This window comes from Liolophura sinensis, chromosome 10 (assembly GCF_032854445.1).
Source record: "Liolophura sinensis isolate JHLJ2023 chromosome 10, CUHK_Ljap_v2, whole genome shotgun sequence".
In the NCBI taxonomy this organism is placed as follows: Eukaryota; Metazoa; Mollusca; class Polyplacophora; order Chitonida; family Chitonidae; genus Liolophura; species Liolophura sinensis.
This window is the reverse complement of record NC_088304.1, coordinates 2561701-2578593: the sequence shown is the minus strand read 5'-3', so window position 1 is coordinate 2578593 and position 16893 is coordinate 2561701. Positions and strand designations below refer to the sequence as shown.

General features: G+C 43.6%; 2 protein-coding genes across 2 annotated transcripts; both read left to right on the top strand.

The window, feature by feature from the left end:
- The first annotated feature begins 316 nt into the window (after nt 1–316).
- LOC135476391 (uncharacterized) lies at nt 317–1972 on the top strand. Its single transcript, XM_064756398.1, has one exon. It carries the CDS (start codon nt 317–319, stop codon nt 1970–1972), a length of 1656 nt encoding a protein of 551 aa, XP_064612468.1.
- A 12847-nt stretch (nt 1973–14819) lies between these two features.
- LOC135476386 (medium-chain fatty-acid--CoA ligase-like) lies at nt 14820–16475 on the top strand. The gene has a single exon (XM_064756392.1). It carries the CDS (start codon nt 14820–14822, stop codon nt 16473–16475), a length of 1656 nt encoding a protein of 551 aa, XP_064612462.1.
- The last annotated feature ends 418 nt before the right edge of the window (nt 16476–16893 follow it).

Below are 16893 nucleotides of genomic sequence, written 5' to 3'. Positions count from 1 at the left end.
GTAGTATATTATAGCATAGTCTATTATAGTATAGCATAGTATACTTAGGGGATCCCCCCTCATTCTCGTCTGTAATCAGACACGCTTTTGACGTAATATACTATTATAGTATATAACCCCAGAGAAAAAATAAGGCAATATACCTTCGGTATATATATACGCACGCTTCCTCAAGCACACACTTAGCAGGAAGTTTGGGCGGCTAATTCAAAGCCTACTAGCACACAATGTTCAGTTCCAAACACCGTTAATTTTCACCTAAACAAAAGAATATCAACTCTTTCTTCCTTTGCATTTCTATTCCAGGGAACCAGACATGGAGAAACATGGATATGGCAACCTCAAGATGAGCTACATCCAGACGCCCTCGGCAGTGTTCGACTTAACTCGCACAATTCCGGACAGAATACGAGAGCTGGCGAAGGCCAACCCAGACAAAATGGCGTTTGTCTTCAGACAAGCCGGACAACCCAGGGATACCTTGACAAGGAAACAAGTGGCATACAAGTCCGACTGGTTGGCCCGACATTTTGTCAGACATGGCATCAGAGCAGGTGACAAAGTAGCCATACTTGTGGACACACCGACAAACTGGACCATAACTTATTTCGGTATAAACATGACCGGTGGCACTGTTATCAACTCGCCATCCTTCGATGAGAAAGAATTTACAAAGATCGCCAAAGGGATAGGATGCGTGGCAACTGTAACAGAATTGAAGCAACCTAAAGGAGACCTTTGCAAGGCTCATCATCGTAGCGTCATCCTGACAACATTCCAGGACCATAAAGATAAGATAACGACCTTTGACCTCTTCGGTTTGACAGAGGACAACCAGGTTCCAGATGTTGACCTTCCCGAAGTACACGCCGACGACGAAGCGATGATGGTGTTGACCTCTGGTAGTAGTGGAATGCCTAAGCTCGTTGTGCACACCCATGCCTCAATCCTAGCGGGAGCGTATTCAATGGGAGATTTTTGGGAGTTGGAAGAAGACACAATCGTTGCTAACGACAGACCGATGTCTTGGATAGGCGGCCAACCAATGTTGTACCTTGGTATCGGGTTGACTACAGTCTACATCAAGGCGAAAGTCAACTCAGAGTCAGACGATGAGTTCTTCGTGAACGTTTTATCTTCTGAACGACCAGATGCTGCTTTACTGATGGAATATAGACTAAACAGCTTACAGAGAAGACCTGATCTGTTAGACAGGATGCCGTTTCTCTCCACCTCGATAGCCGCAGGACAAAGGGTGAGTGCAAGGTTTGTAGATAGTTTGCTACGAGTTTCAGAGTCCGTCGTCTCCGCCTACGGCTCTTCTGAATGTTTGCATTTCATCGGTTTGAAGGTAGCAACAGCGCTGGGCTTTGAACTCGGTACAGCTGGGTACCCCTGCTCTGGCTGCGAAGTTAGAGTGGTGGATGAAAAAGGTGAAGTCGTCTGTGTGGAAACACAGGGGGAACTCTGTTTGCGTGGACCGGCATGTGCCAAAGCTCATGTCTACCTTGACGGTTCCAGAGCGTCTATTGTGGACGAAGACGGTTGGTACCATACCGGAGATGTAGCACTAATGCACCAAGACGGACGAATCGTCATCATAGGTAGGAAGACTGAAATGCTTAAACAGGCTTCGGTGAAAATTTTTCCCTCATTCGTGGAGAGGAAGATTCAGGAAAACTTTGAAGAGATTGAGGAAGTTGTTGTTGTTGGTGTGGATGACGACATATTGCACCAGGAGGTTTGCGCTTGTATTACGCTCACACCAGACACACGCATAACCGCAGAAGATATCAAGCGGCGTGCAGAGAACATCTTCAGACCGTCTCTTGCGCCAGATTATCTTGGTTACATGCCAGGACATTTCCTGCTCATGGACTCTTTTCCAAAGACGACGTCCGGGAAATGTGATAGACTGTCACTGACCAAGATGGCCGAAGAGATCATTAAGGGTAAAACTCAGAAGTCTTAAACCTGGAAGATTATTTGTAGGCAAGTAGACGACGTCCGGGAAATGTAATAGACTATTACTTACCAAGATGGCGGAAGAGATAATGAAGGGTAAAATTTGCAATCCTGGAAGGATTACATTTAATCATGATTTACAGGCCATATGATGGAAATGATTTATTTTGCATATATTTAAATGTAGCCATTGTGTATACAAGGGTAGCATTATTTACTTGTCAATTTACACTAGCGATGAAATATTATTATATACTGTTATATATGGGTAGTCTTTAGAATAGCAAGATGTATTATTATATAATGTTTTAAATAGGTAATCTGTAGAATAGCAATGATGTATTATTATATACTGTTATAAATATGTAGTCTGTAGAATAACTGAAGGCCTTAAGCAGACTCAAGAAGGGGTGTTTTATGGTGGCTGTTGGAGAAGCGTTGGCTATGCTTTATAAAATGAGAAGCCCTGTCTGATGATGGTGGTGTGTAGCAAACGGTGGTGTGTTTCATTTTAAAGAGGGGAGGGCAGTGGTGAGAGGGTAATGGCAATTCTCTGAATACTGAATGAAGTTATTGCTGAACTTTTACCAAGCATTACCTCTCCACAAGATTTAACCAAGATTGGGTAGCTAAATTCATCAAATACGAACCTTACTGGACTTCTGCAAGAAATTTATTGACCACCACTGGTATCAAATACTGGCATCTAATTTAATAAAATGTGGTAAAAAGACTGTTTTGGGCTTTTTGAATGTGCACGATACACAAGGATATTAAGATTTGAGTCTTCGACCAACCTGAACCAACCTGTTTATTTCGATGGATTCCTCTCTACATGCAGCTTTAGTGAAAATGTACCGTGGTCACGTTAAATGTTAGGCCTTCAGGTATATCAACCAATAATATTGAACTGCCGTTCGACCAACTCAGCTATATTTCCACAGTTCTGGGTTAAATGAAAGAAGAAAAAGCAACTATAGATTTTGAAATATGGGAATATATTCTGCAATATTATCGATGTATTTTCTTCTTATCTACAACGGAGTTTTTGTTCGACCAGTACTAAAATAACAATCATCTTTGATTTGTATTTAAAGTAGCATTACATTCTTGGTTTCTTTGTTAATCAGAAATTGGCCTTGCGGTTATGGTTGACAGCTGGTATACGAATGTCCGTTTCAAGGCGTAGATTTAGACTGTCTTATCTCCGCAGGTTTTTTTGTTTTGGCCAGTTAAATTACACCGATAATTCATTTTCCGGACGGGTAACGCAAAGTGGCCTGCTTTCCATTTTGGGCCTTATGACGAATGCCAATTTCTGAAACAACGTTAAAATAACAAAGCCATCGGACAAAATAAGAATGATTTTAAAGGAGGAAGTTAGGATGGAGGCTTGTAAAAGCAGTCAGCAGTTGTTTCTTCTGCACCCCACAAACAGTTTTGGATAAATGTCATGTGCTTGGGCGACGTCAATTTGACCAGTTAGAAGTATGTGGAATGCTTTACTATTCCGACCAGTTGGGTGACAAAAATCATCTTATCAGTTTTAGGACATTTTGTCTGCTCTTTTTAATCGTATTGTTGTAAATGTATCATGAAGACACAGTTTTACTTTTTTCGCATGATTAGCATATGTGATGAACAACATATACCTATCTTTATTTTCCGAAATAAAAAAAACGGGAGAGAAATGTAACTGTTTGCTTTCTACTCTCTATATATTAACCACAGACATAAAATTATGTATGGAACTGGCTTTTCTCATTCGGTTGACTGTATGAGCATATGGTCAGACAGAAACCAGCATTTAGAGTATCTAAACAGTGTTTTCTGAACGCAAATGAGGGACACGTCATGGCGATATGTGGCAATTTCTTGAATATTGCCTAAATCAAGAACGAAATAAATAAACAAGATGGTGAAATTATGTTGACAGTTGTTAGCTAAGGATTAAGTTGTTCATTTCAATGACACAGCTGAGGAAATCACGGGAGGAGGCAATTTCAGCAACTAGCCAAATACCCACAAATCTTTATACCGAGCCCGTGCACTATCATCGGGGTTGGCTGGATTCCATCCCGCGTTATCATTAACAGTGGCCTTGACCCCGGAGGTCATGGGCTGCAATCTGAGACCGTAAACTACAGATGTCGGAGCCAAGATATCCTTCAGATTTATTTAATCTTAACCTTATATGCTGGCGAAATGGCGAGCATATGGTTTGATAACATGTTTTAAGAAAGGAAATAGGCTACTCTGTGACATCGCCTTTATTATTGTCCAAAGAGCAAGAGGAACATTGGATTATATATCTGTAGTCAAAACTTTGTAGTATCCCTGCTACAATCGTCCAATTTCTGTGGTATTTAGTGCTTCGGTCGCAAGAGCTGTGTTCCTAGGCTCTATACTGCGGTTGGAAACGGCACCTCGTAATGAACTGACAGCAGTCTTTAAAGAATTTGCGCGGGAAAACAGTAGTTTAATGACCACAAGAAGTATGGCCACTGTTTAAGACCACAGTATTGTCTTTTCACATGACATGGCGAGCCGTCGCATTATTTAGCTGTGATTAGATAAGTTAAAGTCTATTTGATTACGGCCAGAATGGTTAGTTGATAGTTGTATGACTTTGCATTAAAAAGATGAAGAGTACAGTATTATATGTAACAGAATGCACAATGTTTTAAATTCAGTTCATATGTCATCGCAAGAAAAAGGTAATGGTCGTGATTAGACTAAAAAGTAGGTTTGGGAGATGCAAAACTAAGAAAGTCGAAGGTCACCAGCAGGAAGAATGCAGACCCCACATGGAATGAGTAAGCTTACTCTTGCAGTAAGTATTTATAACATGCTTTATCTGATAACACCAGTGAAGTAAGACATGTCTCTTACAATATTTACCTGGCAAAAGATGATAAAAAATAATAATGTGCAGGTGAAAAGCAAATGTAATGATGAAAATATAGAACAACGTTTAAGGACAATGGTGGAGGGAAGGACTGAGTGAGTGAGTGCTTAAGGTTTTACCTAGAACTTAACATTTTTTTCAGTTATATGATGATGAAGGAGCTTAGGCCTGAGATGTAACCTCACCCTGGATTGATCCTGGATCTACCGCCCACTCGAAGCGGACGCACTGCCAACTGAGCTATCGGGACTGGTGTGTAAGGACAAGTAGATGGATGATGATGGACAAAGGGAAAATCACGGTAAACAGACGGAACTACGATGACGAACAGGCGGAAGTACGCTCTGGGACAAGAAGATGGATGATGACGGATAAATGGACCGCAACCAATGGTCAACAAAAGGAAACACGATGAGAGACAGACGGAAGGACGCTGTGGAGCAAGTATATGAGTGATGACGGACAGATGGACAATCAATGGTAAACAGAGGGAAACAGGATGACAGACAGACGGAAGGACAGACGTGGAAACACGTTGACAGACGGACGGAAGGACGCTGTTGGAGTAGACGGATTATGACGGACAAATGGACGTGGCATTTCTGGATTGAAGGATAGAAGATGACAGACCGATAGCAGTACATGAAACGAGCATTTAAGCCTATTGGCTTTCAGTGCATCGTGGCGAGAGACCGTGGGCTGAAAACTGTCAGACAGATGACAAACTGTTCAACCGACCCGGATAGCACAGTTGGTAGAGCGTCCGTTTCGGGACCGGTAGATCAAGGATCACTCCTTGATCGAGTCACACGTAAGACTTTCAAACAGGAAGCATGAAGGGGCTAGTGCAACGACTGGTTGACCCGTATCAGTATAATGGCTCGGGCGGGGTGGCTTACTTGCTTTCGGTAAGTCGTCTCAGTGAAGCAGCACTAAATAAAAGAGCGGTGGAAATCCGTCCTGCAACAAGGTGGCACATTACACGTACATGCACCAAAATGATTCCTTCGTTGTCATATGACTGAAAAATTGTTGAGTACGACGTTAAACCCCAAGCACGCACGCACGCACAAACCGTTAATGGTATAGTGACCAGGCGTGTCTGAGCAATAATTGATGCATCTTTTACTTAACTTGTATCCAGACTTTGCATTTCTCAATGCTGAAAGTAATATATGTTTATGAAGTTAGACCAGATGCATCCAGATCAGACGAGTTAGAGATTCTAGGACTGGTAACGGTAATAAAAGTGTTCACACTTTAGCGGATCGAGCCGACTGAACCAGACATTGGGAGAATAAGGTAATGGATTTATTCTGATTTCCATGAAGTTAACATTTGTGGTTAGTCAGATAATTGTTATTGTTATGTTGAGACAGAATGTCGCATATTTGATCGCTTTCTCTGAAATCCATAAAGACTGATCTGTCAAAATGGTTGAAGGAAGACAAAGAGTCTGGTGTGTGTCAAAGGCTTTTCTAATAGAGTTATCACCTAGATTTTTGTCATCAGCTAAAAAAACATAGCCATAAAAACATTTACTGTTATGGTAAAGTAGTGGCAGAAATGAGAACTCTGGTTAGCGAAAATATGAAGGTCAGTTTGTCCGACAATCGTTCACTGCTCGTAAACCATGAAAGGGTATTTAATGTTTATAATTCCAAGAAAGATTTCCAAAAGCAAAGTTAAATACAAATTCCCAAATGAATATGTCAGAAATGATACATAAATACTGAACAGAACTGTAAGAAGGAATGGGCCTTTAGTTTCCAACGATGTGAGAAGGTATTATATATTACAAGGATGTGTAATATTTATTTATATATTTTTTTATTTATTTGATGGAACATTTCACCTATACGACAGACGACCGCGGACAGCATTATGATGCGAGGAAATTGGGCAATGCCCACGGAAATCCACGACCATCCGTAGCTTGCTTGAAGACCTTACAACGAACGTCGATATATTATAGTCATGACATCCAATTCAAATGTCAAACTAGTGCTATTTCCACCGTTTATCTTTTGCCAGTGGATTAAGAGCAAACCCTATCTCGAGCAAGGTCGTTACTTAACAACAAATGTACACAAAAACGGCCAGGAGTACCCATCTAAATACAAAAAGGCCTATTTGACAATCATTATATAGCGGAACAGCAAAGCAGTCATCAGCTTATACACGTCCTTGTAAAACGCATAAGCCCCTGTTTGAAAAGTTTGAATGTTTGTCAAACATTGTGCACCTGTCCTGTTTACACCTGTGGGGTCTGGGGTCTCTGGGATAAACAGAATACGACCTCAGCTCGGCAAGTTTGTCGCAAAAAAACGACTAACCCAAGCTCTTCTGTGTGGGCCTGGTAAACAGAATATGCTCGTCAGTGAGGCTGTAAATAAATCAATGAAAGGTTACCTTGATATGATATTTTATAAGAAAAAATATATATATTTAATGAGATTTTTCGTATAGAAAGGATTTTCAGTTGATTTTGAATGGAGACCTCTTTTTTCTGAGTTTGGAAGTTCAGTTTCATTCTGATGTGGAAACGCATAACATTTTCCTAATTTTGACTCGTATTTGAAACGACAAGGCTGTCAGTGTTGAAGGATTAGTGTTTAGATTTAGCTACTTGTCCTAATTATAAAGATTATAACCTGTTTAAATAGTATGCTACTTGGAGGGCTTCTGAGAAACGTAATAATGACTTTAAATCCTTCAAAAACAATAGATGTAACGCCCTAGCCGATCTCCAGCCGGCCGCTTGGAGCGGTTCAGCCAGATTCGTTACAGATGGCCAACCCAATCCAGCCGGCTTAAATAACATGAAAATTCGTATCAAAGCGATGTCATTTTTTATATGAAATCTAACTACATATAAGAAAATATGCTGCCGCATCAATTTGAGCCCAAGGTGGACGACGTTGAAGTTCCGATTTATGACACGGACAAATCTAGCCAGACTTCAGATTCCCAATTTTCAAACGTTGAATTTGAATTTTGACCAAGCATGTCCATTCTATTCTCCTGGTGATTCTAAAGTCATACATATATGCGATGACAACTACAGGTACATGTTATTGTCATTCCGTATAAGCTATGCTTATCGTCGTGTATAATATAAGTACTTGTACGGTGTGGAAGTGGGCGTCAGCCTACACAAATGTACTATCCATCAGTTTCAGTTCAGTTAATAGTATTTTGTAACAACTATGTGCAGATACCATTGTGGAAATTTAGCTGCGTTCTTCTCGTAGCTTTCAGCTGTGAAACAACGAGAGCAGATAAAACTGGTTTGGTCTGTACAACATCCTTTCGCCTTGTGCTATAAATCCACGCCTCCCTGGGAGCCAAGTCGTCTGCAAAGTTGAGCTTGCGACGACCTCTTTTTACAGCCATGTGTAGAACAGCAATCCAGTTCGTGGAGAAATTCGATGTGCTTGTTGTCAGTTTAGTGGCCTTTTTTTATAGCATGGTACACTGTCTGGTCGGCTTGTGGAGTTGAATTTTGAGTTTTGGACCGAGTGATTAGTTTTCCGGTCTTTCAGCCCAGCAGCCTCGGCTGCCCTCTTTATTATCTCTCCCAAAGTATGCTCTCACATTGGAGAGGAGTAATACCACACAGCTGCATCAGGTTTGAGGCGACATTCGAGAATTGGTGTAAAGTAGAACGGACTGTCCGGAGACAGATTTTTCAGGACGAGCATGGACGAACATCGTGCTGTGTCGTCTGCTTGTTGACAAACGAAAAGTAGTCCGTATGTGTGACGTCACAGTTACAACTATCCAATATATTAAAAATATTGGACAGTTGTGTTTACTACATAATATATTAGGCGCTGGACACTTAGGTGTATAATAACATATACAAATGTACCAGTATGGACACCATTTGTCTTATACATGCACTCGGTGTATATTACAACGGGAGCCATTTGGTTCCAACACGACATACATCTAAGTAATGCCACCACTGATCAACTTTACATTTGGTGCACATCCAAAATCCTATATCATACATTAGTCTCTTCTGTTACGCGCGCTCTATGTTGGCCTGTATAGAGGAAATTCACAAAAAATATATAGGAGAGGTTCACAAAAGTGCATATATAACTCCACGCTCCAAGCCATGTTTTGTAATCCCCAAGGATTACCTCTCCTTGTCCCTATCGTACAAAACATTGACGTATACTGTAACAAATAACAAACAGTAGCAAAAAGCACTATACTAAAAATACTATAGAGTATACTATACCATACAGTATACTGTACTATATTTATACTATAGTGTGTAGTATACTGAAAACAGCCAACACTGCATAACACACTGTACTGTGTAACATCACAGACTACACAACACTAGGCCACAGTATGTACTACACTACACTGCGCTACACTGTACTCTGGTGTACTTCACTGGTTTAGTAGAGTATAAGTATAGTGTAGTGTAGTGTAGTGTAGTGTAGTGTAGTGTAGTGTAAGTGTAGTGTAGTGCAGTGCAGTGCAGCGCAGCGTGGCATGGCGTGGCGCGGCGCGGCGCGGCGCGGCGCGGCGTAGTGTGGTGTAGTATAGGTATAGTGTACTGTAGTGTATTGTTGAGTAGTGTAGTGTAGTATAGTATAGGTATAGTGTTTTGTAGTGTATTATAGTATAGTACAACTATAGTGTAGTAAAGTATAGGTATTATGTAGTGTAGTGTAGTGTAGTGTAGTGTAGTGTAGTGTAGTATAAGTATAGTGAAGTGTAGTGTATTGTAATGTAGCGTAGTGTAGTGTAGTGTAGCGTAGTGTAGTGTAGTGTAGAATAGTATAGTTTACGCATAGTTCAGTGTAGTGTAGTGTAATGTAGCATGGTATAGGTATAGTTTAGTGTTGTATAGTGTAGTATAGGTATAGTGTAGTGCAGTGTAGTATATTTATTTATTTGATCGGTGTTTTCCGCCGTATTGTGTAGTATAGTATAGAACAACTATAGTGTAGTGGAATGTAGTGTAGTGTAGTATAGTACAACTGTAGTGTAGTGTGGTTTAGTGTCGTACAGTACAAGTATAGTATAGTGTAGTGTAGTATAGTGTAGTATAAGTATAATATAGCAAAGTACAACTGTAGTGTAGTTTAGTATAGCACAGCTATAGTGTAGTGTATATTGTACAAGTATAGTGTAGTGTGGCATAGTGTAGTATAGTGCAAGTATGGTGTAGTATAAGTATACTGTAGTGTAGTATAGACTAAGTCTCCGGAGTCGAGACACACCGGTCTGACTGTCCGCCGTTCTGTCGGCCGTGCATCGCGTGGGGAGGCGGGCTGACATGAGTGCACTCCTCTGACCCGCTCACCTGGGCCCAGCAACAGCGCCCAGACACGAAATGGACTGTGGATCTCCTTACTAACGTCTTGTTAATTGTCCACAAGCTACACGACCAGCCCATTGTTGCGGGCGGGGTAACGTTACCACCCTACCTGGATATTATACTGTGCCATGCAGCACACTGAATAGTAAACAGCACTGTAACCGGCATTAACTGTTGCCGATATCTGCAAGATCTTGTTTGCCTGTTCGACAAAACCATTAGCTCTTTATTCTTCACGCAGGAAAGACAAAGATGGTGATAGGAAAAGGAAGCGTCCAATGACAGCAATTACAAGAAACTGCTAAAGGTAGGAATGGGAAATTCTGACTGCATCAATGGGCATCAGAAAAGAAGAAATAATAACCGCGAAGAGCCCGGGGAACACCCACGACCCACGGGTCGTGGTATGGGGTATGGACAGCCAATGGCAGACGAGCCTGCTCGACGGGAGCGTTGTAAAAGAAGTCAAACAAAGCCCCACCAGCGGGTGGACTGACCGGGGAGAACTTACCTTCCATGGAAAGACCGTCCCCGACCGTAACATGATCGACTTGGTCTACGACCATTGTATAAAAGACAACACTTCCAACTCACGGGTCTGGAGGACTTCACCTTCAGGCTGAGAGCCATTAACATCCCGCGAGACTGGGTACGCAGCCGGACATAGGTAGTCGACACCGAGCGATCGAGCGATCGCTGCCGTGTGTGGGTGCGGGGAAAGAGGGGCACACCACCCCGGCCTAGAAAATCCTCCACACCACGATTTCTGCCCGCCCAGTCTCGGCTACTCAGCACCACCACCACTACTACCACCCCCGGCACCACACCACGCCGACCCACGCGGCGACAACAGCGGCGACCGGGACTCCGTCTCCAGCCATCGCTCCTTCGCGGAAGTGGAGTCCGTATTAAATACCGCGCGGGGTGGAAAGAGGAAATCATCCCACCAGCATGTTTTACGTGACGCTATCCAGTAACAACTCTCTCCGCTACTTCCTCAATAATAGCTTGGTACATTTCACCACGAACCTGCCACAGCCCATGCATTTGCGTGACTGCTGGGAATGTGGGTTGGAAGAAATACGGTAGCCCCTCACCTGGTTCAACGTGCAGCAATGCGGAGTGCGGTATGTCATAGATTCCAAAGACGATCCGCACCGCGCTAAGCACAAGTTAACCTCACCAGAAGGTTATTACCCATCGCCCAACGCGCTCGCCAAGGCCCTGACAGGCTTGTTGACCGACACGAACATCCCCTCCAGTTTCGATGATGTGCAGCGGAAATACGCCAAACGCTTTCGGAAACAATTGGGGCTCGGTTTCAGCCCGCATCTGCAGCAGCTTTTGAATTTGTCGTACCGCTGGATAATGGGGACGGCGGATCTGATACACGTCGGGGCCGAAGATTTACAAGCGACTACAATAACGCTGTACGTGTACACGGACATTGTCCAGCCACCTGTGGTGGAAGACACGCTGGTGCCTCTGTTGCAGCTGGTGAACAAGAAAGGGAAGTACAGGATGACAGGATGGATGAAAGGACCAGTCGTTTCCAAAAGACTGCACCTCATTGCCGAAATCGGTCGGTAGACATACTGGACCGCCTTCACTGCGACATATTCCCGCAACGCTGTCACCTGCTCAAAAACGTGACCGACCGCATCCGCCTCACCCCATTGAAGGACCCGTTTGCCTTGTTGTTGGACAAAGCCCCTGCCAAGCACCGCATCCGTCACTTGCTGGCCAAGTATGTCCCCATGCCCAAAGGCCACACACTCATCAACGAGCAAAACCTGTTTTTGGGTTTGTTCGAGGGATGCGAGAGCAACACGACCTTGAACGGGATCTACGATAAAAACGCTTTCCATTTCCAGCACTTCCACACAAACTTCGTTGCTGGTCGGAAAGTAATGAAGTTAACAACTACTACGGAGATTTTTTCTTAACAAACACTGTATTCTCTTGAATACAAGTGACTACTTATGCCATTCCAACTTTGTAAACATGCTAACCCAGGTCTACTGATTTCTCATAAATTCAGTGCAGCATATTTTTCCACAGCAAAATACATGAAATCATTTATCAACAAACATCGAATAGATCAGCTCGTTCATATTCATGAGCGTGGAGTGACGTCATGATCTACAACGGAGATTTTGAAGGCTTTAATTTTTCACAGTTATCAAAGAAATAACAAGAACAACGGTGGATCTAACTAATGAAAACTGAAGAAATATGTATAGGGTACACTTCAGTAAATGCTTTGTTTACATTTATAACAGATAAATGCCGTATATGATTATAGTCTTTGACTGCGTCCTGTGTTATTGTATGACCTGATTTGCATGTGCCCGTCTGGTTACGTCGCGCCGAAAAATGATCAAGCAACATTAAATGCACATGTATCAAAGTATCCAAAATCTTGTGCGTCAGTTAGCGAAAGAAAATGTAAGTCACTTCACCTGAAGAGTGGATCTCCGTACTCTCAAAACTATCGCTTCGCTATCGTCTGGCTGCTGTGACGTCAAGTCGCGCGCAGTAACTGGGTGAGTGTGGGGACAGTTTAGTGCTTGTGTTATGTCAGGGAGCGACCCTTGCTTGCATCTGACGTACTTTCTTAACACTTGTCTTGCATGTCGGCGGGCGTCAAATTTCTGCCAAGCCCCTGACACCCGACTTTGATAACGTGAATTTCGTCGTAACGTACATGAACCTCTTTACCAACACGGGAAATGGTGTTCCACGACGAATGGAACAACATCCTCCGCACCACGTTCGCCAATGACAGGGCGCTGCTTTGTTTCGACTTGACACCCAAATTCCACGACGATCACAGGGCCACCTGTTGGTGGAAAGCCGAAACGTACTCTGTGACTTTGCCACTTAAATACCATAGACACGGCGCAACAGGCGACGCGCCGTACAGGCGGACACGGACACCGTGCGTGTGAGTGTTGGAGGTGCGGGGATGTCTACACTCAGGACCACCTCCTTCGCCGAGTGGCTCCGCTTCGGGCAACACTGGGTGGGCGTCTTCACTGACGTTTGCCCGAACGCACTCCGTCTCCAGGGAGAATAGTTTGATTCTTACGGACTGTCACCCATCCATGCTGATATTACCGCTTGGCTCAACCGGAGAACACACCACTGAACGTGGAATGATCGGCGGCAGCGTCTGGACACGGCTGTGTACGGGCAGTGTTGCGTGTATTACTTAACCCAGCGGGATAGAGGGCGTCACGTTGTCATGGTGTTCGACTGGGCGGACCAGGCCCAGCCCTGGTGTTTTTATCACTCAACCAACCAGTTGGTGGTAATAACTTTCCGTGTTTGCCTGTTCTAGGCGTATTAACCTCATTCCATGAATGAATGGTCAATGAGATGACATTCGCATACAGTGTGTTTCACTTGCATTTATTTCGCCTTCACTGCAACACATAATATCATAGTACAAAAGTCGGTGGCAGTCAGGTCAGCTGTCCAGGTAAGTGGTGCTTACACCGTCCGGCAGTACTTTACTCTTCACTTAAGATTAAGTCAAACCGCCTTTCTGCTGCGTGTAGGAAAACACGCTGTTTCCCCGCATGCGCATTCCTTCGTTCACTCCACTCGCACTTTGATGGTTGCGCAACACGAAGAGGTATACGTCCTTGTCTAAATCTCCGCGCACTAACGCCTGTGCAGAAGAGTTTGTTTTTGCTATTCGACCCCTCGCCATAACAACACTTCGAACACAAGCTATTGATCTTTGAAGAGCCCCGGAGTGCGTTTGTCAAAGTCGTAGTGGTTGCGTCGGGGCATCCACTTGTCCCGCTCCGCATCGTACGTTGCCCACAGTTTAGGTTTGAACAAAGCATTCCCAGTCCCGGTCAGACAAGGTCGTGCGCGCCGAGTCCAACATACGGAGTTTGGCGTACTGCTACCACACGGTAGGCTATAACAAATGGTCCTCTTGCTGCCTACCACTTCTAAGGCGTCGGACACCAGTAATTTGCGTGGACGTGTAGATGGCATTATTAAGGTGTATGTGGCGAAGGTATGATGGAGACGTGGAGGCATTACTCGTGTATTGGCCATATATTAATGCAAAAGCATGCATGCACTAATCAGGTAACTAAACGAAACCCAATTGGGACAATCCAACCCACCCACTGGTCCGTTTTGGCGCGCCACAGTTCAACACTCAACTCTACAAGCCGACCAGATACCATGATATGCCATGTCATGCCATGATATGCCATGCCATGCCATGATATGCCATGCCATACCATACAGCATAGTATTATAGTGTAATATAGTGTAGTATATTATAGCATAGTCTATTATAGTATAGCATAGTATACTTAGGGGATCCCCCCTCATTCTCGTCTGTAATCAGACACGCTTTTGACGTAATATACTACTATAGTATATAACGCCAGAGAAAAAATAAGGCAATATACCTTTGGCTTCCCCAAGCACACACTTAGCAGGAAGTTTGGGCGGCTAATTCAAAGCCTACTAGCACACAATGTTCAGTTCCAAACACCGTTAATTTCCACCTAAACAAAAGAATATCAACTCTTTCTTCCTTTGCATTTCTATTCCAGGGAACCAGACATGGAGAAACATGGATATGGCGACCTCAAGATGAGCTACATCCAGATGCCCTCGGCAGTGTTCGACTTACCTCGCACAATTCCGGACAGAATACGAGAGCTGGCGAAGGCCAACCCAGACAAAATGGCGTTTGTCTTCAGACAAGCCGGACAACCCAGGGATACCTTGACAAGGAAACAAGTGGCAGACAAGTCCGACTGGTTGGCCCGACATTTTGTCAGACATGGCATCAGAGCAGGTGACAAAGTAGCCATACTTGTGGACACACCGACAAACTGGACCATAACTTATTTCGGTATAAACATGACCGGTGGCACTGTTATCAACTCGCCATCCTTCGATGAGAAAGAATTTACAAAGATCGCCAAAGGGATAGGATGCGTGGCAACTGTAACAGAATTGAAGCAATCTAAAGGAGACCTTTGCAAGGCTCATCATCGTAGCGTCATCCTGACAACATTTCAGGACCATAAAGATAAGATAACGACCTTTGACCTCTTCGGTTTGACAGAGGACAACCAGGTTCCAGATGTTGACCTTCCCGAAGTACACGCCGACGACGAAGCGATGATGGTGTTGACCTCTGGTAGTAGTGGAATGCCTAAGCTCGTTGTGCACACCCATGCCTCAATCCTAGCGGGAGCGTATTCAGTGGGAGATTTTTGTGAGTTCGAAGAGGACACAATCATTGCTAACGACAGACCGATGTCTTGGATGGGCGGCCAACCAATTATGTACCTTGGTATCGGGTTGACTACAGTCTACATCAAGGCGAAAGTCAACTCAGAGTCAGACGATGAGTTCTTCGTGAACGTTTTATCTTCTGAACGCCCAGATGCTGCTTTACTGATGGAATATAGACTAAACAGCTTACAGAGAAGACCTGATCTGTTAAACAGGATGCCGTTTCTCTCCACCTCGCTAGCCGCAGGACAAAGGGTGAGTGCGAAGTTTGTAGACAGTTTGCTACGAGTTTCTGATTCCGTCGTCTCCGCCTACGGCTCTTCTGAATGTTTGCATTTCATCAGTTTGAAGGTAGCAACAGCGCTGGGCTTTGAACTCGGTACAGCTGGGTACCCCTGCTCTGGCTGCGAAGTTAGAGTGGTGGATGAAAAAGGTGAAGTCGTCTGTGTGGAAACACAGGGGGAACTTTGTTTGCGTGGACCAGCATGTGCCAAAGCTTATGTCTACCTTGACGGTTCCAGAGCGCCTATTGTGGACGAAGACGGTTGGTACCATACCGGAGATGTAGCACTAATGCACCAAGACGGACGAATCGTCATCATAGGTAGGAAGACTGAAATGCTTAAACGGGCTTCGGTGAAAATTTTTCCCTCATTCGTGGAGAGGAAGATTCAGGAAAACTTTGAAGAGATTGAGGAAGTTGTTGTTGTTGGTGTGGATGACGACATATTGCACCAGGAGATTTGCGCTTGTATTACGCTCACACCAGACGCACGCATAACCACAGAAGATATCAAGCGGCGTGCAGAAGACACCTTCAGACCGTCTCTTGCTCCAGATGGTCTTGGTTACATGCCAGGACATTTCCTGCTCATGGACTCTTTTCCAAAGACGACGTCCGGGAAATGTGATAGACTGTCACTGACCAAGATGGCCGAAGAGATCATTAAGGGTAAAACTCAGAAGTCTTAAACCTGGAAGATTACTTATAGGGAAGTAGACGACGTCCGGGAAATGTGATAGACTGTTACTGACCAAGATGGCGGAAGAGATAATGAAGGGTAAAATTTGCAATCCTGGAAAGATTACATTTAATCATGATTTACAGGCCATATGATGGAAATGATTTATTTTGCATATATTTAAATTTAGCCATTGTGTATACAAGGGTAGCATTATTTACTTGTCAATTTACAATAGCAATGAGATATTATTATATACTGTTATATATGGGTAGTCTTTAGAATAGCAAGATGTATTATTATATAATGTTATAAATAGGTAGTCTGCAGAAAAGCAATGAGGTATTATTATATACTGTTATAAATATGTAGTCTGTAGAATAGCTGAAGGCCTTAAGCAGACTCAAGAAGGGATGTTTTATGGTGGC

Excerpts from the sequence above, each read along its gene's own strand:
- LOC135476391 (XM_064756398.1), top strand. The coding sequence starts at position 317 with ATGGAGAAACATGGATATGGCAACCTCAAGATGAGCTACATCCAGACG.
- LOC135476386 (XM_064756392.1), top strand. The coding sequence starts at position 14,820 with ATGGAGAAACATGGATATGGCGACCTCAAGATGAGCTACATCCAGATG.